This window comes from Pleurodeles waltl, chromosome 6, assembly GCF_031143425.1.
Source record: "Pleurodeles waltl isolate 20211129_DDA chromosome 6, aPleWal1.hap1.20221129, whole genome shotgun sequence".
Classification (NCBI taxonomy): domain Eukaryota; kingdom Metazoa; phylum Chordata; class Amphibia; order Caudata; family Salamandridae; genus Pleurodeles; species Pleurodeles waltl.
In genome coordinates this window covers 1,457,370,512-1,457,394,759 of record NC_090445.1, presented here as the reverse complement: position 1 = coordinate 1,457,394,759, position 24,248 = coordinate 1,457,370,512, and the positions used below count along the sequence as shown (strand labels likewise).

At 41.5% G+C, this 24,248-nt stretch overlaps 1 protein-coding gene across 2 annotated transcripts in view; it reads right to left on the bottom strand.

The window, feature by feature from the left end:
• Positions 1-24,248, bottom strand: part of TMEM26 (transmembrane protein 26) — a 451,963-nt gene that overhangs the window by 253,353 nt on the left and 174,362 nt on the right. The window contains exons 2-3 of one of the 2 annotated variants that reach the window (XM_069240918.1): positions 3,034-3,066; positions 2,794-2,916 (exon numbers count right to left, since the gene is read on the bottom strand). The exons of the other annotated variant lie outside the window; for it this stretch is intronic. Of the exons in view, the coding sequence (XP_069097019.1) occupies positions 2,794-2,810 (17 nt within the window). The 5' untranslated portion in view covers positions 2,811-2,916; positions 3,034-3,066. The remainder of the gene's footprint in view (positions 1-2,793; positions 2,917-3,033; positions 3,067-24,248) is intronic. 2 annotated transcript variants of the gene reach the window in all.

Here is a 24,248-nt window from a genome sequence, read left to right as displayed (position 1 = left end):
GCTATTCCTTTTTCTGCTAGGGGATATTTTAAGTTGTAAGCACACCAGCAATAGTGAGGTAATATAAAAATGCCACATGTGTCATAGCTGCTACCTCTTTCTGAGTACAACAGTGACTAGAGTTCAGGGAACACCAATTACAACAGACCCCACCTGTACAGCCCCCTGCACTTGTTCTTAGGCAGCCTTTTTATGGTGGTGAAACCACCAGGCTGGCGGAGAACCAGGTCATAATCAGTAGGGCGGAGCTGACTTCAGCGCTGCCCCACCTTCAGCCTGTCGGGATCAAAGATCCTGGCGGAGACAACGGTAGGTTGGTGGGGCTGCCGCTACCTCATAATATGGCAGTCAGGCCGCCACAACTGTAGCAGTTCAACAGCCATCGTGAGTGTGGCAGTTCGAGGACTGACACACTTGTAATCAGGCCCTGAGTTCGTAATTAGAAACACTTACATACAATAAAACAGATTTTAAGATGGTATAAAATAGTAAGATGAAAGGAAATTATGGCATATCGCCATGGGACTTTACCAGTGAATTTCTTTTAAAAATCTGAGGTTTCTTATCACTACCGGGGAATGATAGGGATGAGATACTATTCCCATTCCAAACAGTGCAACATTAGTGAAAGTGTTGAACTGCAAAGAGGTTCATTTTGCTATTACTACTGCAGTCTAAAAAAGAATAGGGAAAGTACGTCACTTGAAACACAAAGCATATATAAGTAACACCATAAATATAAAAAAAATTACATTCTTAATGTAAAAATTATTAATTAACTTAGAATATATATATATATATATATATATATATATATATATATATAATATATATATATATATATTTAACTGTAATAAATAATGAAAAAATAAGTACTCAATTCACATAATTACCATTCAATAAAATAATTATCAGTCAATAATTATTTAATAATGAATTAAATTCCCACACTATACCCCTACAAACATTGCAGTCCGCACCTAAAATGTAACTTAAAAATAAGCATTCCATAATTTACGTATTAAAAATCAATTAAATAGTTAGTTAACAATTACTAATTAATTGCTAATTATTACCTAATTAACCTCATAGTCTAGGCCCCTACAAGCCGAGCAGCCCAAAACTAAAATATCAGTAAAATAAAGAAGTATCCCAAAATGTAAATATTTAAAATTCAATTAAATAAATAATGTAAGAATAATAAATCTAGCATCCTGCAACTAAAATATCAGTAAAATAAATCAGTATTACAGTATCAAAAATTAATAATAAATTATTTTACAATTGTAGCTAAACTTCCCACGCTAAGCTACTACAAACCTAGCAGCCCAGAACTAAAATATAAGTAAAAATACGTTTTCCAAACAAGTAGTAACTAAAATCAATTAAATATGAATTAACAATCAAAAAATGAATTGCTAATTAAGGATTACTTAATTATTTTCCCACCCTATTTCCCTACAAACAGTGTGCAAATAACATATACAAAAAATAAAGCAATATTACATACATTGCATAATAATTAGCAATCATGAAATTAAGTAAACAGCTTAAATTATTTAAATAAATATATTAAATAATTCATAATTATTATTAACTTAACTTCCTACCACCTCCCCTCATAAATCCAACCACCCATTACAACACTATAAAATACTATAAAAACATTACAATAAAAAATTCAAAATCATTTAAAGTTACAGGCAATTTAAAAAAAAAAAAAAACTTTATATAAACAACTTTATATAAGCAATAGCAACACATTAAATGTATGTTTCAAGGACAACACATTGAAGTAACTAAAAAACTGTGTTTTTAACCACTATATTAGAACAAATGATATTAAAAACATCTATATTATTAAAAATAATATTAACTCAGAAAATGATATTCTTGTCAACGATATTTCCGCATCACGATATTTGTGTAACACAATATTTTATATCTCATATTTTTGTGTCCCGATATTTTTACAATTATATTTTGTCCATACACCATTTAGTTCATACCCTTATCTCTTTTTTATCTCTTTTTCTTTTTGATGTTGTCGACATTGTACAATATACTGATTATTATTTTAAGAATTATGAAGTATGTGTCTAATGAACACTTGATGGGACTTTATCATATTAACATATTCCACTTAGAATCAGCCATGCCTAAGCTCGTCCTTTATTTTGAAAGGGGTCTGTGCATCCACTTCAAGTGAATACAAACCATGAATGACAAGTAATCCCTCTCTTAGATCTAAGAGGGGATTTCTGCATATTAGGTACAAAAAACCCAAACACTCCATTGGTTTCAGCTCTTATTTACATCCATGGTGTAAGAATGCAAACTCCTCATTTGACCTGTAGTAGGCTTCAACCCTCGATTGACTAACACAGTAAGCACACCTTTCTTCGGCATCTCTTGGCAGACTACCCTTCAATCTGCTATCTTTTATGCCTTTTGGTAACTTTGTTAGAGCATTTTCAGTAAATAGAAAATAATGATTTATTTAAATGTGCCCAGGTTAACACAAGTGGATTGCAATTGGAAATGACTAGGCCTCAAGGTGGCACTACTGGGACCTTGCCTGTGTTGAGCCTCCCTTACCTGGAAACTGAAGTCTGAATTGCCACAGAGTCTCTCGCTTGATGTTCGGGCCATAAAACTAAAGAAGGACACTCCTTCTAACCTGGTTGCACAAAAGTATGCAGCCATGTTGAGTTAAGAAGCTATTTAGATGTGCATGGCAGAAGTGCAGCACTTGGCATTCCAGTGTTCCTCGCCCCACACTTTTTTACCCACCTGTGCTCTTTGATCATCGGCGTCTTTGGCGGTTGGCTTCAGTTCCTCATTAGCATCGTCTTTTGGACTCCTGGCGTACCCGGTTTGTGTCAGGCTTCCGGAAGGATTCTCTTCCGCATATACCTACAATATAAGAAAAGGAATTAAAAAGGCATTCAATACTCTAAGGTGGTAGAGCGCACGCTCCCCTTATAATTTTTGTTACTTAACTTCACAATTTGAGCACAATGAGCTGCATACCTCTGATGTTTTTTGTCTTAACCCTGCATAACTCTGTGAACAAAAGAGATAACAAGTGTTATTTTGGGAACTTTAGTTTTGTAGGAACCATTCTTGTTATTGAGCATTTCCTTATGTTCATATTATTATAACTGGAAGTGAGCTGCAGTATAGTTGGATTCTTGCTGCATGAGTGACGTTTAACTCATTATGTAATCATTGTAAGTTCTTTATGTATGTATTTGTTTATAACTGCTCTGCAACTTTACCTTGAACATTGTATTATGGTTACGAATTTGATTTACAGATTTCTGACTAATCCCACAGTCTATGATATGTATGCTTTTTTGTACACTAAAATCTGTCTGCTTGAATCCAAGACTCCAATAACTTATCAAGATTTTGTTATTCTAGTTTTGCCAATTCCAGTAGTTCTCTTGGGAAAAATTCTATGAGATTATCCATGTGAATCAACAGGTACTACCCTTATCACCGGGGTAATTAAAGGGAACATTCTCCTGTGGCTAGGACTAAAACGATCTTTTATTTTCCTGACAGGAAGAAGCAGTGCAGATCTTACCATTGTTGTTCCGAACTTCCGAATCCAGAGCAATGCCTTTTTTCTTTCATCCACTTCCCTTTTCCCCTGTGGGCGGATTTACCTAGATGTAAACTAGCCCAGCCGCTGGTGCCTAGTGAGGGAGTTGGGACTTTACTGTGTACTTCTCAACTCACTCTTGCAGGAACCTCAGGTGAGTGCTTGACAGCCCAGCTCACACTAAAATCCATTTTAAAACTGATGAAGATGAATGCACAATTCATTGGTTTGTAACAGAGATTGCCTACATGCATGTTTTCTTTCCGTGTTTCTCCTTTGCAGACAAAAGCAATATAGAATTAATGTTAGGGTGCTGATTATTTTGCTGAGCTGAAATGTGTTAATTTGTATTCTTTGAGAAGGACGCAATGTGCTTAGTACTCCTGTAGTTGCAACATAATCAAGGCTCTTTGTCTGGGTCTGCTTTAAGTATTGCATTGTGTATTGTTGTCACTTTTTGTACAAATTTCACATTATTATTTCACATTTCATATATATTTAATTATGCATGCAAAGTAGGTGCTCCTAAATGTTTCTTGTTTCATCTATCATGTTGATACGAATGCTGATTTGTTGTCAGCCCCATGTCGTCTCACCATGTCAAGAGTGTGCCTTTCACTGTATAAAAACCTATAAAGAGTGCCCCTTTTGGGATGTGTGTCAGACCATTCACAAATTCTGAACTGTGCATACTCCATTTTAGTCCGTCTATTTGATTTATACTTTAAAAAAAAGTTCATTAGCATTTTTCAAAAACAGATAAACATACAGCAGTTTTGTGTGACAGCAAAAGTAGATAGGCATACAGAGGTGCATCAGCAAAACAAGATTTAGCAATTAACATTCTATGCATATAATTATAGAAATGAGTCTATCAATCTCTCTCAAGACTCCTATGTGTTAGCTTGTGGCAGTTAATAGCACCAGCTATCAAATGGAGGTAGAACCCCTTTGGGTCATCCCTCAGGCGCCCTTTCGGTTCACAGTTATTTGATTTATACTTAGACTTTTTTGCCTTGCAACTTACGCAATATCTATATCATTCAGCTACTGCCTTACACTTAGACTTCCCTGGACATTTGAACAGGGCAGATTTATTGTAGTCCTTTGCTGAGCTATACTTTGGTTCTTGTTATTTAAATGTTTTAAAGGGTGGTCTTATGTACTTATTACCTCTCACAGTCGGCTTTATTTAATGCATTATTGATGCTGATTTAAATCTAATTATGTTTGCCTTCAGTATGCTTACATTTTTAATACATCGTTTTAGTTTTGACTTTGAAATTTGTCCTGTGAAGCTCGTCCTTCCTATCACAAAAATCAGACAACCGAGATGTGCACCTGAGCCAATTATGTGTTGTTTTACCTCTCCCCCCTCATCTAATCAGCAGTGAGCCTTCCTTTCTAAAGGATCCATTCATCCACTAGGCTTGCCTGCTCCACTTTTCCACCTGATAAATCTTTGTCAAAACAGTTCTCCCTCTAGCTTTACTATTCCCACTCCAGTCTGTGCAACAGTAGGGGAAGCATGCAATTGTGAGGGGGAAATGCCAGAGGGGGAATTAACTCTGCTGCCTTTGAGGTTAGATTTTTGCTTATAAGTACCTCCAATGAAGAAATACCCTGAATTAACAGAATATATTACATGATAATTGGTGGGTAATAAAACAACTATTTTGAGATTCTCTGACACCTTATCTGCAACAGAATGAGTGCAGTTAGCACAGGTAGAGACATGAGAAGGGAATAACAGTTAAAAGGGGGTGGATGCGACTCAGTCAAGGGTTAGAGCATCTCTTTCTCATGCCATGTCTCAGAACGCCAATTCATCTAGTGTTTGGCACACTGAGCTTAAGTGCCACCATGCTGCCAATCTTTAGGTGACCATTACATGACTGATACAGTATAATTATCTGTTTTTGGAAGTTCAGGGCCACCAAACCAAAATGGAAGCTACTAGTAATCACCTTAACCCACATGGTCTCCTGGCAAAATCAGTAGACACATTCTTTGAAACATGGAGCCCTTGCATGTAGACACAAATACCAAGTGCATTGATGCCAGGTCCACTACAATACTAGTTGTTGTTAACTGGTAACAGATACCAAGAAAATCTAAATGACATTAAGTTGATTCAGAAGCATTGAAGCTTTTTCAAACTCATTTCTGCAGTGCCTTAGTTTTACAACCAACCTGATTTGACAACATTTATCCTGGATCATCTACTGCAACCAATTATTTCTCAAAAAACTTGGTTTGAATCGTTCCCAGCAGGGAGAACCAGCTGAGACCAACTGATGTGTTAATATGAGAGTCATGCTTAGATAAGCAAATGTGCCAGGGACCAATCGCCATTTAATTTAACTTTTACTGAGCTGGCCTGCAGTCTTGGAATTCTCTGTAGAAAATATCTGTGACTCATAATGGAGTGAATAATCCACAGGTAGTTGGCCAGTGAAGACTCTTGCCAATTGGATATGATATTCACCTGTACATGATTTATCCCACATGAAGATTTTTTAAACAAATTTCACTGAGGACTCGTGTAGAGCTGAACCCAGGCTTTGAGATACAATTCAGACTCTTTCTCATACCGCCTCCTGTTTAAGTGAACCATGATCCATACATTTTCAAAAAGTGTAAGGAGATTTTTAATTTACAGGTAGACTTAATATTCATGGGTTTCTTTTCAAGATGTAAAGAAAATCTAAGTCTTCTGCCTCAAAAAAAGAACTGAACAGATCCTACATGGACGTTACCACTGAACAAAAGCAGATTTGTGCTATTGCGCCTCAGCCCAAACTGCATCTAAAAAATGTATTTCTTCCATAAATGTCAGTTCCTGGTGGTCAGGGAGATTTATTCACGAAGACATCTGGTTATCCTTCTAACTACAGGTTCAATATATTTTGACTACCGACCCTTCCCATTATTTACCTGAGAGATCTCATGGAATATATATTCTTGGACAGGCTCGATTTCATGTCTATATTATGTCAAACTTGCTCATAAAACACATAATAAAACCAAGTTCAAAAATCGCAAAGCACTTTGTCATTGTCCTTACAAATATTTATACATGGGCTAAAGTAAACCCTGCTTAAGTTATGAGGAAATTGCAAGGTACTGACAAGTTTTATGACTATACGGGTCATGGAACTCCAAGCTACTTTACTCCTCATAATACATGGTCATACCATCACCTTCCGCACAACCCTCTTAAATCCTATGTGTATTTTGCAAATATGAAGAATAAAAGAAGATCTCTAATCTACAAACAAACACACCAAAAATATTTAGACATTTGTTGCAAAAAATATTAGAATCTATTGAATACAAGTCAGATTTAAGGAAAAAACTGTAGCTAAGAATGTGTAGAAACATGCAGAGAAATCTATATTTTCTATAAGTACCTGAAGCATGCACAATGTAAACATGTCGCCATAAATATATCCCATCTCTTTATAACAGTTCACCTAGAATAGAAAAATAGAGCAGAAGGTTTAAAAGCCAGTTTATCTATTTGTTTTTTAAACTGCAGCCTTGCATGTGCTCTGTGTTGTGCCCCTTTAGCTGCTGTCTCTGGTAGCAGGGATTGAGATGTCAGAACTCTACTGTAATAAGTTAGTACAGTTGATCAGCTCCATCATTTCTTTATCAGAGCTGACTACAGATGTCACAAGTAGCGTGTAATAAAGAAATTAGAGACAGGGTTAAATATAGGGATTGCTGGCTCCCATGTATTATATAATTATATATGCCGCTGTAACTCAATCATGTACTTAGGGCCTCATTTACAAGAAACTGGTGCATCAGAATCGATGCACCAGTTTTCTTGTGCCAGCCGTCAACCCCTTAACGACACCATGGTAGCGCTGTATTTATGATACAGCGCTCCATGGCGCACGTTTCCACAGATGCATCGGAAATTCTGACACATCTGTGGTGCTAAACTGATGCGTTGCTAGACTAGCATAAAAAAAATGATGCTACTCCAGCAAAGCATGGAAGGCTCCCATGTAGAAAAGCCTTGAGTCAGTTTAACGGCTGCTTCTGGCAGGTGTTACATTTTTGACACAGCAAAGTCGCAGAACGATGCATTGAAATGTAGTAAACTTCACTGCACCAGTTCAGCATGCCTTTTAACGTGGGAACGCCCACCCTGCAGACGTTATACCTAGCACAGTTATAAGGTAGCACAGGGCTGTACAAACTGGCGCAATGGTCCCTTTGTGCCAGTTTGAAAATGTGGCACGGTGCAGGAGGCTACTTGCGCTGCATCAGCATCACAAATAAAGTGCCGCTACGGCGGAGCAAGTGGCTTGTAAATAAGCCACTTTGTTTGTTTGTCATGGAAAAAAAAATTCAATTCAACAAAAAGGAAATTAAACATATTTACCTACAGTTTTAAAACATAGCTATATTAGGGCACATTGATAGATTCTTAGGTTTTATATTTGCATATATAATTGCTTAATGTGATCGGCACCACGACCACTGTGACTCACCAACCATGTTTTTTCTTAGCATTATGATTTCTTTGTCAGAAAATACTTTAATTTGAAAAGGTGCTTAATGTAACACATATGACCATTATATTTGTGATGTTATCATATGATACATAGGGGGTCATTACGACCTTGGCGGGTGGCTACCGCCGTCCGCCAGGCGGTAACCGCCGTGCGGCCGCCAATGCGGCCGCACTCACGCGGCCCCCATTATGACATTCCTGCTGGGCTGGCGGGCGCAAACCAAGTTTGCGCCCGCCGGCCCAGCGGGAATGAGGCCGCAACATAGGAGCCGGCTCCTAATGGAGCCGGCGGTGTTGCAACCGTGCGACGGGTGCAGTTGCACCCGTCGTGCTTTTCACTGTCTGCTATGCAGACAGTGAAAAGCTGGCCGGGGCCCTGTTAGGGGGCCCCAGCACTGCCCATGTGCCAGTGGCATAGGCAGTGCAGGGGCCCCCAGGGGCCCCAGGACACCCCTTACCGCCAGCCTCTTTCTGGCGGTGCAAACCGCCAGAAACAGGCTGGCGGTAGGGGGGTCATAATCCCCAGGGCAGCGCTGCTTGACCACCATAATGTACTACAAACTATTTATATGAATATTCTGTATTGATGAATGCCTACAAAATGCCCAACACATTGGTAAATTTAGAAATAATGTTATATATTTAGAAATAATATATATTTCTGACTAAACATTATTGATATCTTTCCACAAATTATAATGCAAAGGACACATTTTGATAGCAAAATGTATCAATCATTTGGGAATATTTTCTATTGGAACATTCGTAACTGTACGTATATCTCTTCTCTTGACTACCCCAAATAGCCTAGTCTTGCAGTAAAAACGTATAATGACACTGAGAAAATTGCCTGACTTTATTCCTGATACACTTTAATGGTTACCCCATTGATAACATTTCCTACACTGTCATAAAGGCTAGCTTGTTAAAAGGGTTAGGCCTGTTTTAATACATCGCAGATTTCAGAATTACATTTATCTGGACACTATGGTCACTTTATTGCACTGTAGTTGTTGTTCCCGAATCTTCACTTCCAGCACTTCCAGTGAAGTTTTTTCTAGACCTCATGTTCCCTACTGAAAGTGGGAGCAAAGGGGGAATCCAAAGTCTTTTGGGACCACCATGTTTTGAGAATAGCTGTCTTTAGGATGTTGTGGAGCCTTACTGGCGTGAACTAAGCATGTACAGTCTCGCCTGCCTCCACTCGACAAGAGGCTTCTTCGCATATCTTCTGCAGAAATATACATACCACCATGTGCCATTTTTATGCACTTTCAAAATAATGGCAACATTATACAAGTACATAAAATATTTTCTAAAAGTAAATGACACATTTTGCCACAGTCAAAATCAAAAAACTGACATTATAGATTTGTCACCGAATTCTAGTGTCCCCCTTAGGCGGCAAGTTATGAACGACTCTATTTTAACCGATAACTCAGTTTCAGGTGAGGATACAAAGCAGAGTTGTACAACAGTTTCCCGCATGAAACTTGAGATTTACGTAACTTCAAGAATCAGAGGTACTGCATGATCTTTGTTCCTCAGACCCAAATAAAATGAACTCATATAGGGATCAAAAATATAAAGAATTTAGATAATAAATGCCTGTTCTCTCTCTGCTACACATGCAACAAACAGTAGTTGACAAAAACTAAAACTCAGGATTGAAACCAAATGGCAGTAAACTAAGCTGAGAATCAGAGCATGTTGTCATATCAAATTCCAACCAGATCTGCTACTTTGACATGTAAAGCATTTATTCTCAAAACCTGATCTAAAAATGATATACAATAAAAGGAAGTAGAGACCTTTTCATCCCAAATAACTCTTTTCTTGGATAATTTGAGTCCATCCTGCAGTACAACAACATTTCTGCAAAATAACTACATCCTGTTTCTGGTCCAGCTAAAAATATGACCACTATGCTTCCTTCAAGGTTTAACATAAATCCAAAAGTTCATACATCCTAAAGAAGTGAATTTCCAAAGAGCTCGAAATTGGCAAACCTTTCCTTGTTCCTCGTGTTCATCTTCTATGTCCACGTGAATTTCATGAATGAGCAATCAAAAACAAAGCAGGAAATTAAGGCCCGTATTTATACTTTTTGACGCTAAACTGCGCTAACGCAGTTTAGCGTCAAAAAGTTTAGCGCCGGCTAACGCCATTCTGAAGCGCCATGCGGGCGCCGTATTTATTGAATGGCGTTAGCCGGCGCTAGCAGACCGGCGCTGCCTGGTGTGCGTGGAAAAAAAACACGTACACCAGGCAGCGCCGGCGTTAGGGAAAATGGCGTTAGGGCGTCTTAAAAATGGTGCAAGTCAGGTTGACGCTAAAAAATCGCCTCCACCCGATTTGCGCCATTTTTAACGACGCCCAGACGCCATTTACATGACTCCTGTCTTAGTAAAGACAGGAGTCATGCCCCCTTGCCCAATGGCCATGCCCAGGGGACTTATGTCCCCTGGGCATGGTCAGTGGGCATTGAGGCATGTAGGGGGGCACAAATCAGGCCCCCCTATGCCAAAAACAAATATACAATAAATAAAAAATTATACTTACCTGAATGTCCCTGGGATGGGTCCCTCCATCCTTGGGTGTCCTCCTGGGGTGGGCAAGGGTGGCAGGGGGGGTCCCTGGGGGCATGGGAGGGCAGCTGTGGGCTCATTTTGAGCCCACAGGTCCCTTAACGCCTGCCCTGACCCAGGCGTTAAAAAGAGGCGCAAATGCGGGGTTTTTTGCCCCACCTACTCCCGGGCGTGATTTTTGCCCGGGAGTATAAATACGACGCATTTGTGTCGCAGTCATTTTTTTGGACGGGAACGCCTACCTTGCATCTCATTAACGCAAGGAAGGCGTTCACGCAAAAAAATTACGCTCTTTCCTCATACTTTGGCGCTAGACGCGTCTAACGCCAAAGTATAAATATGGCATTGGTTTTGCACCGAATTTGCGTCGAAAAAAACGACGCTAATTCGGCGCAAACGGAGTATAAATATGCCCCTAAGTACATGAAATAAATAAGGTACAGTCTGGCAGACGTTTTCTAAGACATTTGATTTTTTTCATCATGGAATTTACACTGTGGCATAAACCTTGGTGACATTCATGTTTATTTTACAAAGCATATGGGTGGAAGATATTATGCAATTTTGGAACTCCAGTGAGGACAGGAAAACAATATAAGGACTGTTGCCATCACAATTCTGTGAGCAAGAAACATCAGACAGGATTGCCTTTCTGAAAAACAAGGATGATATGCAAAACACAGTTGTACATTTTTGTGAAAAGTTTTTTTTTGCATTTTGTTAAACACAACAGTTTTTTTCTTGTTGCACTAATTTTAGGATTGCTTCATGGTCTCAATATCAGTGGTCAATATATTGCAAGGTAATCATTATGAACAAAAGGTTTCAACATTCTCAGCACAAAGGCAGCTTGCAGATACATAGGGCCTGATTTACAACTCAGTGGATTGGTTACTCCGTCACAACAGTGACGGAAATCCCATCTGCCAAAACCTAAATCCCATCCTATCCTACAGGGTTTAGATTTCGGCAGGCAGGATATCTGTCACTGTTGTGATGGAGTAACCATTCCACCGAGTACTAAACCAGGGCCTTAGTTGGTAAAATGCTTTGTAGTTTTTATAGGACAAATGACCACTATAAAATAGAAATGGAGCGCATCTGCAGGACTCGCTATCTGATATAACAGTTAATAGATTACATGTTTATGTTGTTTGGAAGAGAAGGTGTTAAAGTTATTTCAATCGTGCAAGTTTAAGTAACAAATAATTTGTGCACACTGTTTCAATTTGATGATGAATATAGTCGTAACTAATGAATAAACGATGTTGTGCTTAAAACAATTTAATTGTGTTTTTAAGTGTGAATATTAATGTAACTTAATTGTGCCACATTTTCGTGAAGATACCATTTTATTAAGATTAATTCTATTTCTAGTGTTTTGCTCATCCTGCTCCTGCTCATTGCCCTCCCCTCCAATCAATGTCCCCCTGTGAGTCTTCTCTCCCCACTATATGTGCAGAGAACAAGACACTGTGACCCAAATGGTTATTTTCCTTGGAGAGTTTTAATTGTGAATGAATGTTTCCAATGTGTTCCTGATGTATCCTTCCGAAGGATACTTCTGCTGGGATTTCTGATGCATGCTTGCTAGCACACTAGTGTAAGATTCTTTGTTTAAGAATGTTTCATATTGTATTTTACGCCTCCAGGCTGCTGTTGCTGTGGAAGTGAATGGAAGATTCCTGACTACCTTAGAAATGGGTTAGTGTTTTAAAATGTTTAATGACGATCACCCTTCTGATTTGTCCAGTAGGTGCCGTCACTAGTCATGTTATGATGAATTAGCAGTTTTGCTCACCACAAGGCTACCATATCAAAATAATGTGGGCCGTTAACAACTGGATGACCCAGCTGTAACTTCCAAGCTAAGCCCCTCAGACCTCCTAATCTTTGTTTCCAGTCTGAGATAGTTATAGACAGTCACAGTTTTTTTGTTCGTGACTAAGAATTGAAGGAAATAATGTGTCTGTGAGCAATGTCTTAAGGAGTATTTGGTCAAAATTGCTTCCATAGTGCATGATCAGGGTTTGGAATAAAATCTTCTAAGAACATGTCCTTTGTGATGAGACTGAATTGCAGGAATCAAGGTAACGCTCCCAATTATTACAGTAAGGGAAAACCAGGAGTTGATTGAGTCTGAATCTGGTTAAGAGGAAGTTCTGATTTTTCTTGGCATTGATGACCAAATATGGCTGCAGTCCTTCACAGGAGATGTGAGATTTATCAGAGGGCATGTTTCTGACTTTAGCCCACCTTACTGCCCCATACTTTTTGTAACACAGGCCACTCCATGACCTTTTGCTGAGGAAGGAAAGGGATGAAGGAGTTTTAAACAGCTCTGGCTTGGACAGAGCTAGAATCAGGTCTTTACTCTCCCTCAGCAAAGGAATATGCAGGCCCGGTCAAATGTCAGGCAGTTTTCAATGATCGCTCTATTTAATACCAAAGCTTTGTTGCTCTTGACTCAACGCCACAGCATGAGAGGGTGGATCCATGTTTTGCCCTCAAGGGAGATTAACTCCAAATGACAAATGAAGGAGGCAGTGAATTGAGAAAAGTGAAAGCAGGTGTCTGGCAAACTCATTTGCGGGTGTTTGAAGCCCAGTTACTTTGTTAAAACCCTACACCCCAGCCCCAGAGGTACCAACACCGTGGCATTTTGACAAACAGATCACTAGCATATGATGAACTGGTCTCCTTACTAATTTGACAGCAAATCGAAAGCGGGCAATAATACTCCACACCAACTTACTGTTTCTGGTTTCCAGCTGCCAATGCCAGGACCCAGAGGTATTAAAGGCCATAGCCAGGTAGCTGAAGTTCTTTGCCATTTAGATGGGTTTAGAATGCAAAAAGAATTTTGGTTTGGTCACATGTTTAAGACCGCAGGACATAGCAAAGGTTTTGCTAATGTTAACTTTAAGATCCAACCCTTTCGTGAAGTCTGAAAAGTGAACTAAAATGCTAGGGGTGCGCCCCATAAGGACTGCTGGAATGGGACACTGTCCAATCTGGGGCAAGTCCCTGCATGTTTCAGCCAATTCTCTCTCCAGGAGGTTAAGGTAGAGGAGGGAAATGGTGCGAGGACCCCTGTGAATGCAATAGGACATTTTCCTCCCAAGCCGAACCTCCCTGAGGTGCTGGTGTTCCGATATATCTCTCAAATGGGGTTAACTAAGGAGCTTTCAACAACAACATCTTCCATTTTATTATATAGTGTACTAGGTAAGACACAGTCAAAGGCACTGGATAAGTTCATAAAACCCAAAAATAAAGAGCCCTGCTTGGCGAAAGTATACTTGTCCAGCAAGAGAGGTTAAGACATTGGTCCTCTGTCCAAAACCCCCTTTGCATCCCAAATTGAACTCAGAGAGCATTCTGGAATCCTCATCCAAGGACTCAAGGTGCGATAAAAGAGCACTGCCCAAGATCTTCACTGTAGAGTCCAGGAGAGAGATTGGTGTTAACAGCTCACATCCCTTTGGTCCCTCTTTTTAAACATGGGGACAATGATTGAATCTGAACAAGTTGGAAATTTACAGGAGCAGCAAGCCGCCCAGAAAAATGTGTGACCAATAGTGCCCATAGTTCAAGAAGAGATCCAAAGGGACCCAATTGGGCTGGGTTTACAGCTGGGGCTTATTAGAATGGCCTCCAAGAGTTCATCATAAGTCTGGAGATATTTGGCTGAAACTGTCCCTAAGATATACACAGGGAGTTGACTTACATTCGCTGGTTTCTTCTTCCCTTGGGCTCGCAGAATACACCCCTCCATAAAAAAGATGCCCGTTCCTGCTCAGAAATACAATTTCCAAGGAAGGCTTATCTGTCTCACATTAGAAGGGTTGATTTATGATGCCTCAAAAGTCCTAAGGTCATGATTAGCATTCCTCAAGATCCTCCTAAGCTTTCAGTTTCTGAGTATTTTTCCTAGCCTTGACTGCTGTCACATATGCTTTTCTAAACTGAGCCACTTCTTGCGGTAGCCTAAGGGGTTTCTGAAGAGCAAGCTTAAGTGCTTTGTGTTTGCTTGAACATTCTTTGTCAAACCAGCCCTTCTGCTTCCCTGAGTCCTGGTAATTGGTTCTTTGAAATGCAACTTTAAGAGCCTTGATCATGTGAGTGGGGTTCACCATGTTGTCCAAACTGATATCCAACAAAGAGGTTATCATCAACAAGCTCAGACAGAAAAGTCTTGGTATTCACTGTTTCCCTTTTTATCTGCAAGCCTTTCTTGCCATAGTCAGAAATGTGAGCTACGAGCTTGTCTAGATGATAGATAGATGGCCAAAAAGAGAGGTTGATTGACAAACCTAGTGGCAGGCGATCATTGAAAGGGCTAGCGCGAGTAGTTAAATTGCTGATACTTCAGCCCAAGTTGCACGAAAATATAATAAAATCCTTGAGGGAACCATCTCCTTTACCCATGAATGTATTCAAGAAAGGCACTTTGTTTCTGCTAGGTTTGTTAGCAAAGCCCATATTTGCTTAGGCATGAGAAAATTAAGACTATTGTCAAGGGCATCATGATTAAGTGAGACCGTGGAGACCCATCTGCATCTAAAACCCCACAAACATCTTGAAGCGCTGGAGAACATAGATGGACATGGACTCCACTCCCACCCCCTCACCAACCAAGTCTAGATTCTTGCCACCTCATAGGGGCGAGGTAGCCAAGTCTGTGTGTAACCCAAACAGCACTCTAGATCTATCAACTGAAGAAATGTCATTATAAAAACAAATGCCCAGCCTTGTACCATCTCAAAATTCAAGGCAGAGCAATTGATAAAAAAGGAGCGTCTGCTCTGTAAATAGATATTCTTGAATGAACCTTAGCTGAAAGGTAGAATACCAGACCTTCCATGGGTCTACCGGAAGGGGATGGAGGAGCAGCAAGATGAAAAGTTTCAAAACAATTCAAGTGTGAGGGTGTACTGGCTCATGTTTCTTGCTGAGAGGAAATACCATAAGACACCATGAAATCAACCTATAACGCATTGCATAACATAACATAACATGCATTTAGTCCTGAGGCCCGCTAAATTCCAGAAAAGAAGCAACAACTTATTTTCCATGCTATTAAGAGTATTCAGTGGACCCTGGGATGAAAGTTCAATATCACAAGGTGAAGAGCATGAACACGAAAGAACCCCCTTAAGTGACTGGACATCCCATGGGACATTTCCATGCTATCCACAATAATCTCCTTAGGAAGCACTTTTTGTGTGGTCATTTTGGTGGAATTGAATAGAGCACTGCCAGCAATCATCCCACGGTGCTCATAACTAGTTTTACCCATCATTACCCGGTTCAGCACTGGAGGTTCCATGAGTAAAGTGCAAGTGCAGATTTCATGCGATTCATGGTTCCCATGGGTGCTGGAGCTCCATGCTATCATCCTGATCGGCGGGGAGGTGTGTGATGATTTGCCAAGATTGGCCGTTCATATGAACGCTGATGGCCTGCAAATGTTTAAAGCCGTTCCACTGCTGCTCTTCACCAGCGGCTCCTCTTAGGTCGCCTCTATGGGGGATAACAGGGTAAGTAGGACTCAATTGTAGTGGGGTGGGATAGAACTTCAATACCCCAATCACAAAATATATTTCTGCACTCCCAGACCTGTGTGACAATTTCCTGTGAGGACCAGGAGGTGACAGATATATCCCTTCCTTGCATTGTAGGATGGGGCTTAAACTCCACAAATTTAAGGTCATTTGATGCTATAAATTCCAAGCCCTCTAGGGAGCCAACCAGTTTAAGTATGGTGCTCCTATTAAGTGTGTTGTGGTTGCCTTTAGGCAAGTAGCAGGTGGCCAGCACTAAGCAAAATGTTATGAAGCTCTAAGCCAGCTGAAGTTGCCACACCAGTGTTTCGCTCAGGAGCTCCAATGTGAATCCCAGGCTCCCTGTAGGTGGAGTGAACTGAGTTCACATGCATGTTCTGCAACTCCTGAGGCAAAGATTAAGGCACTAAGGGGGTCATTACGACCCTGGCGCTCAGAGACCGTCAGGGATAATGTGGCGTCCGTACCGCCAACAGGCTGGCGGTACGGAGACCCGTATTACGACCGCAGCGGTAGTGCCGCAGTCGCACCGCCGGGGCCGGCGGTTTCCCGCCGTTTTAGCCCCGGCGGTGATAATCCTCTAGGGCAGCGCTGCAAGCAGTGCTGCCCTGGGGATTATGACTCCCCTACCGCCAGCCTGTTTCTGGCGGTTTGCACCGCCAGGAAGAGGCTGGCGGTAAGGGGAGTCTTGGGGCATAGCAGACAGTGAAAAGCGCAACGGGTGCTACTGCATCCGTCACACTGCCGCAACACCGCCGGCTCCATTAGGAGCCGGCTCCTATGTTGCGGCCTCATCCCCGCTGGGCCGGGGGGCGTAAACTAGGTTTGCGCCCGCCGGCCCAGCGGGGATGTTGTATGCGGCCGCACGGCGGTTACCGTTTAACGCCGCCCGCCAAGATTGTAATGACCCCCTAAGGGTCCTATGTCATAAAAAATTAAGGATACAGATATAGGGCCCTTGTGGTAGGTAGTTTGAGGCAGAACTGGTTGGTGGATGTTTGGAACTGCCCCCGCCATGCAAGGATGGGTGGCTAGCTGAGTACGTAATGCAGCACCCTCCATAGAAATGGTACGTATATCACTGGGCCTGGCAAGAGACAAATGTGGTGCTACTGGTTTTACCAAGGGAAAATACCCAACAGTGGTTAGGCAATCATGCAGAGAAGATAAGCAAGGCTGAAACAAATGCCTTAGTGGGGGTTGACTCTTATTTGCAGATGTCCACCCCTTCTTGGGTTTGGGGTGCATTTAAGGCTGCAAATGACAGAAAATGGGGTAGGACTGCTTTTCCTTTAGTGACATACTTGCTATTGGAGAGGATGCTGACATGGCTGATGTCACAGGTCATGCCGTAGAGTTGAAAGCTGGCTGGGCAGATGGATCTGTGCTACCCCCAAGAAGGCTGACACGGTTTCTCTGGATGGTCTGGTTCTTCCTCACTTTCCTCAACAGTTCCCTTTCCCTTTTTGAAAGGAACCTAAGGGATACAAGAGGTGCAGAATGCACCTGGTTATGCAGCCCTGTAGACAGTGGACCACTGACTGTATGCCCAGGGTTAGATGTGACTTCATTGGGCTGGACGATCTCATTAGTAGACCCTGAATTCTTGCCAATCAGCAGGGAGGGTATATGTGTATGTACAGGCACTTGCACTACCAATACGGACTCCGCAGCGTGCCAGAGAGTGGTGCCTTTAACTTCCTCCAGGATAGCAGAGAGTACTGACGGAACAAAGGCAAAGAGACCAAGTGTTGTTAAACACAAGCAGTTGTGGAAACTGGTCACAAGATCAGCCTGTACTCTGAGGACCATTTTATTTAAGTCTTTTAATTTATTATCAATGCCCATTACATGAACGGCTAAGATCTTGAGGCCACCTGAAGCCCCAATTAGTCAGACTGAAATTTAAAGGTCAATTAAATTATGTCCAGATTGTGTAGGAGGGAGTCCCAGAGTGAGGCCGCCAGAGGGACGGGATGGACAGCACTATCAATTTGTCCATCCCTAATACTGGCGCTGAGGGAGTAATATATACTATCCTTTGAGGCATGTTTTCAGCCACCACATCAGTGCTATCTACCCCAACTTTCATTCACCTGGGTGTAGAAACAGATGATTTCCACAAATTTCCTTTAGGATGAATAAAGGGCTTGAGATGTTTGCTGAGATTGTGGATAAAATTTAGTGAGGGATAACTTTATGGGCATAAGCAGGGGATTATAATCCCCCATGTCCTTCTCTTAGAGGCCCTGGCCAGGCTCAATTCAGGCTTTCCAAAGCAGCCAAAGGGAATCAACTCCATCTCCTGTAATAGGAGTGAATCAGAATAATATTTATTTGGTTAAAAAACATACAGTGCAACACAACATTTAATCCTGCCAAAAAACTATCCTTTTATTAATCCAATCCTGAAAATGTCATCTTCAATAAATAAGGTATAAAATATAAATTACCCAGCACAAAAATAAACATAGCTCTTCTATGAGTTTGCAGATTCCTTTACCCCAACTGACCCAACTCAAAATTCAAACCATGAACGTGCATTGTGGAAATAGAATTAAAAAAATACAAGAGCACTCATGTTCATTAAAAACTTCTTGGAACCGGCCCATCCCTTTAGTTAGGGTCATAGACCGCCCTACACAGATCTAAGCATGTGACATAAGGATTGCTCAAAAGCATCAGATGCATCACCATAACGTCCTATTTCCCCACTAAACTCCTCATTCTCACAGCTGCAGAGATGCATTTGTAGATGGTCAAGCAGACATATTCAGTTTGTAAAACCTGTAAGTGAAGCAGAGCAGGCCTGCATCTTGTAATATTCAGAGATCTCAGCAGCGGGATTGAAAAAAACTTCCTAGGTGCAGCATACAATTTGCAAAAAAAGAAAAAGTGCAGTTTAGACTGCACCGAACACGGGTCACATGGGCACGACTCAAGGGCAAAATTGGATTAAGTATTGCTGAGGTACGAGACTAAAAAGTGGGCTATATTAATCCTGAACCTCACCAAAAATAAATCTTTGGGAATGTTGGAACATAACAAAAGATGGAGCTCCATTAAATCCATAGTTACTTATGGGAGGTAGCCAGACACCATTTTCTTTCCCAAGACTGAGCCTTCTCTACACCTTAAAAATAGGGCTAGATAATCCTGTTTTATCTGCTGTTGGGGAACAGGAGGGATGTTGTGCGGTGTATCAAAACTGTCAGCTCTCCCTCACATTGCAAGAGGCTCCTTAACATATCTCATCCATGGGGTAGTATGTGCATGGTCAAGAGATAGACAATTGTTATTATTTCTTGACTAAGAAGAACTTCCTGTTTAGACCTGATTGACTGGCACAGCATGAGAAGGGCTAGTTTAATGCAATCGTCCAGACTTCATAAACCCAACTCTGTGTGGCAAAGGAAAATGGGAAGGCTGCTGGATACAGATAAAATAATTCTCAGGAACACATTTTCTTTATTCTATGAATTGGAGATGTCACAGTATTCCCATACCTCGGCTCCATATGTTACCATAGAGCGACAACATGCTCATAGATGTTGATCATGGCATCCATAGGATTGGAGCCCAACTTCCTAGAAATCTGAAAAGATCCTCAACCGTTTGATCCAACCAAGACTTTCTAACCTTAATTAGATGCAACCATGTACCTTTATAATCAAATAGTATACCTAAACAGGTGAAAGTTTGGTCTTTCAGAGGGTTTTTCCCCGTTAACACAATGCGACCTCTGGCAAGTACAGGTATTCCCTAACACCATCACATGAGATTTAGCAGTGTAAGTCCTTAAGCCAACATCATTCATGAATTGTACAAATTTGTTCAACAACTTCTGTTAACTCACCACTGTTCTTGATTTAAGATGCAACCATCTGCATAAATCAGGTCAGGGAGCTTCCAGGAGCCCATCCTGGGCGTGTTTGCCTCACTAGTATTTAGCAAAGTATCTAAATCATTGATGTGTAAGCAGAACAGAAATTGCATCAACATGCACCCTCGCCTCACGCCCACTTCATTTTAATGGGAGCAGTGCACTCCCCATTTACTCCATATCTTATACAGTCAGTCACATCTCCATGCAGTTGTGCAAAAATTTAGCAGTGCCCTACACCCATTTCTAACTTATTGTGCCATAGTTCCTCTCCAATCACCCAGTCGAAGGCTGAGGTGAGATCCATTACAACTAAGTGGAGATATCCCTTTTTTACCACTGTATGTATACTAATTATAAGATGGAAATTGAGACATTGGTCTACAGTGTCAGGTCCATCTCTGAAACCATAGTGCACTTCTGAGAAGTAACCCTTCTCAGCCACCCAGATTTCCAACAAGTTCAATAAAATCCTGCTCATAACCTTACTTGTTGAATCAATTAATGCTATAGGGTGGCAACACTGAGGGTCCATTCTGTCCACTTTCACCATGTTTTTGGTGTATCAGTCACAACAGCACACCCCTGGACATTTGGGAGTAGTGGTGCCCATAGGTCAAGAAAAAATCCAAAAAAAAGTTCAGCTGGAACTCAATCGGGCCCAAGGGAATTTGTTCTTGTACTTTGTTCTACTGCACATCTGACCTTTTTGAGAGTGGGAGGTGCTAGCACTAACATGCCCCAAGGAATTTGGATGATGCAATGACATGGGTATTATCTGATCCGACATCAATACCATGAACATCAGAAAAGTGCTCAGCCCATTTAAATGGTGGAGGGATGACACTGATAGGCATGTTATGGGTGTCTGCAAAATAGGGAGCATTGACCCTTTTCCAGAAACGACAATAGGCATTCTTTACAATAGCTTCATGCAGCTTTTCCCAGGCTTCTAACCTGATAACGACCTTCATACGTGCAATTGCTTGCTTGTAATTCTGTCTGCAGAGTCTCACCTTCCCTCTGTCCCGTGGCCCATGCTTTAAAGCAGAGTTCAGATCTCTGTGAGCTTTGAGCACGTTCCATCAAGCAGTGGCGTAATGAATCTGGAGGGCCCCTCCTGCAAAGAACATGAATGGGTGCCCCCTCGGAACTCATTCAGACCAGGTGCTGTGCTGAGGGGGACCCCTGGAGCTCAGGAGGGGGCCCCTGGAGTTCAGGTCCCCCCACACTGCAGGGGCTGCGGGGGGGCTTTGTTACACCTCTGCAATCAAGCCACCTTTGTGGCTTGGGCTTCCCAGCCTTTCTCTAAATTGTCACAATGCCTGCGACTGAGTGACAAATTCCAGCAAAGGCCTGCAACACATGCCTGGGATCTGATTAACTATCCAGGCAAACCATTACCTAGTCCCTACTTCTCTCTATTAGTTCTCTGAGCATAGCTTCTGAATCCACCATGGCCCATTAACATTGAACACTATTGTTCCATTTAAAGACTAATGGCATAGTGGTAAGTGTGCCATGCAGCTTTCCATTGCCCAAGTCAAAAGAAACAGGTAAGGGGTAGTGGTCACCCACACAATTATGCAGTATAGGAAAATCAATAGCCTTGGTCTTATATTGCTGAGGTAATACAATAAAATCAATATGACTGCCTACACCTCTTCCAGTGTAGGTGAAATATCCAGTTGGAATACTTTTTCAGGATGGAATTGAAAATGTCACCACATGGACTGTGCCCAAAATGTGAGTGACCCTCAGAATCACAGCCTCTCTCCCCACACACAGAAATGTTCGAAATTCGACAGAGCCTACAAATAAAATCACCTCCCCAAATCACAATAAAATCCATATTAGACTCAGTTAGAACTTTACTAAGGAACTGTTACAGCAAGACTGCTATATCTGTGTTGCTAGAGACAAAATTATGGTGAGAAAATTATTAATGATGAGCATTCCCCTAGGTTTATGCAATAAGGTAACTATTTGAAAATAAGGGGAATCAAGGTGTGTTTTATAAAACCCATTGTTCATAGTATTTGAGATTAAGGTTAGCAAACCCACTCTATATTGCTCCCCCACCTAGAGTTGGGTAAAGAGAAAATACATCTATGTGAACTACTTCATGAGCCCAAATCCCTTCTAAGTATACAGTGTTTAATTTCTTGATTGGATCTAACCATTCAGCATTCTTCACCTTGCTAGAGAGGCCAGCCACATTCCAAAACATACATTTAAAATCATATTTAGGTTCCGTACATTTTTCTAGAGCATCCAAAATTGGACCAGGGTGGGCAACCATGAAAGGGTTAATATTGTAAATGCTCATCTGCATCCATTCAGGCACTGGGGAAACTAGACTCTGCATCACCTTGAACAAGGACTCGTTGTCTTACTGGGACTGGAGCAGGAGCCGAGGAGAATCATGTCCAGCCACTCATTTGCCCTTGTATGCACCAGTGATGGCCTTTTATTCATCAATCAGTCAAATTGTGCAAGGGGCGTCAACCTAATATACATTGGAATTGTAAAAGGATTGCAGACAGATGCCTCACAAGTAGAGAATCTGATTGCGCATATACCAGTAGGTTTGTAGAAATAGCCCAAATGGTAACTTTGTAATATGTCGATAAGACAGACAACCTTTCCAGCAGAGTCTCAAGAACATGTTTGCTGCTAAAATTGGTAACTATACAATCACATTGTGGGCTGGAGCCTACTGAATGAACCTGTTGCACATCGACTACATTGCTGAATAGGTTTTCACGGCTGTAGAACTCTGATGTTTTTGTCAGCTTTGTTTTTAGCTGGTAATCATCCTCAACCTGATATGGGTTTGAGGCAGGGACATTTTACAAGACTATCACCAACAGTGTAGCTCCAGGCAACAGGAGAAGGACCCTATTAGTTCTCAGGTCCAGGTTCTACTTATGCTGACAGACACTGTTTGTCCTACATTGTCCTATCTCTACTGTGTAGCAAGCATTTCTTGGTTGGTCTGCTACTGGCGTAGGGCTTTTTGTTGGAGGGACAATTCATAGTGAATCAAAGTTGATAGGACCAGAGTGTGCATTGTTACCCTGGAGTCCACTCTCTGGTGTGACATTCGATCCTGCACAAGATGTTACAACATGTGGGTTTTTTGTGCACTTATGAGGGATCAATCAGGCTTAAACCCCTATTGGTGACCTTGATAGTTCCCTGATCAGCTAAGATTCTCAATGAGGAATCTATGTTTCTAAGAACAGCAAGCATCAGTGCAAAGATTTTTGTCAAGGCCTACCTCAAGGGCATTGATGAATAAAAGACTTGGTAAGACTTCTCCATGGGAACTCTTTCCACAACTGTCCATATTGTACACAGTGGACTCTTTTGCAGTTACAGTTTTACTGAAGCTTGCGGGCTTCTTGGTGCTTGTGATGGTTTGTCTGGCATTATGTTTTGCTTTTTTGGTGGCCGGAGACTTATGTTTCCATTATGAATTAGTCTGAGAGCTGTTAATGTCAATTGCAAGGTCGCCATTAAATACACATGGTTTTGAGGCTTCAGAAGTAACTCCATTACTCATGTTGAGGCAAGGTGTTTGAGAGGCCATGAAAGTACTCCAAGCAGCGGTCAATAAAAGAGGCTTTTTTAGTTTCCCCCAACCTACTGTTAATTGCTTCTATGACATTCATAAGAACATTTGCCATGGTGGCAGTTAATGGACATTCCTTAGAGGTCACCATTGCTGATGTTCTGTTCCCCAGCTGGCCTTACCTTCAATTCAGCATTAGAGTTGAAAATGATCAGTGAAATAAAGGGCCATGAGAAGTGGCCCAGTCCAGCCTTGGCCAGCCGCAGATAGGCACAGATGGCCCCGCTACTGGCCCGGTCTTTTCTTGGGCAAGTGCCTGGGTGCATCCCGCACCAAGTTGGAGAAGCAGGCTGATAAGGCACCGACTGGTGATGATTCGCTCCCCTGCCTCCTTGGAGCAGAATGGGGCTTCTGGGCTTAAAGTCCTGCCTCTACAGTGATGTCTCCTCCTGCACACTGCACAGGAGTGAATCGGCTGGCTCATTGATGGCT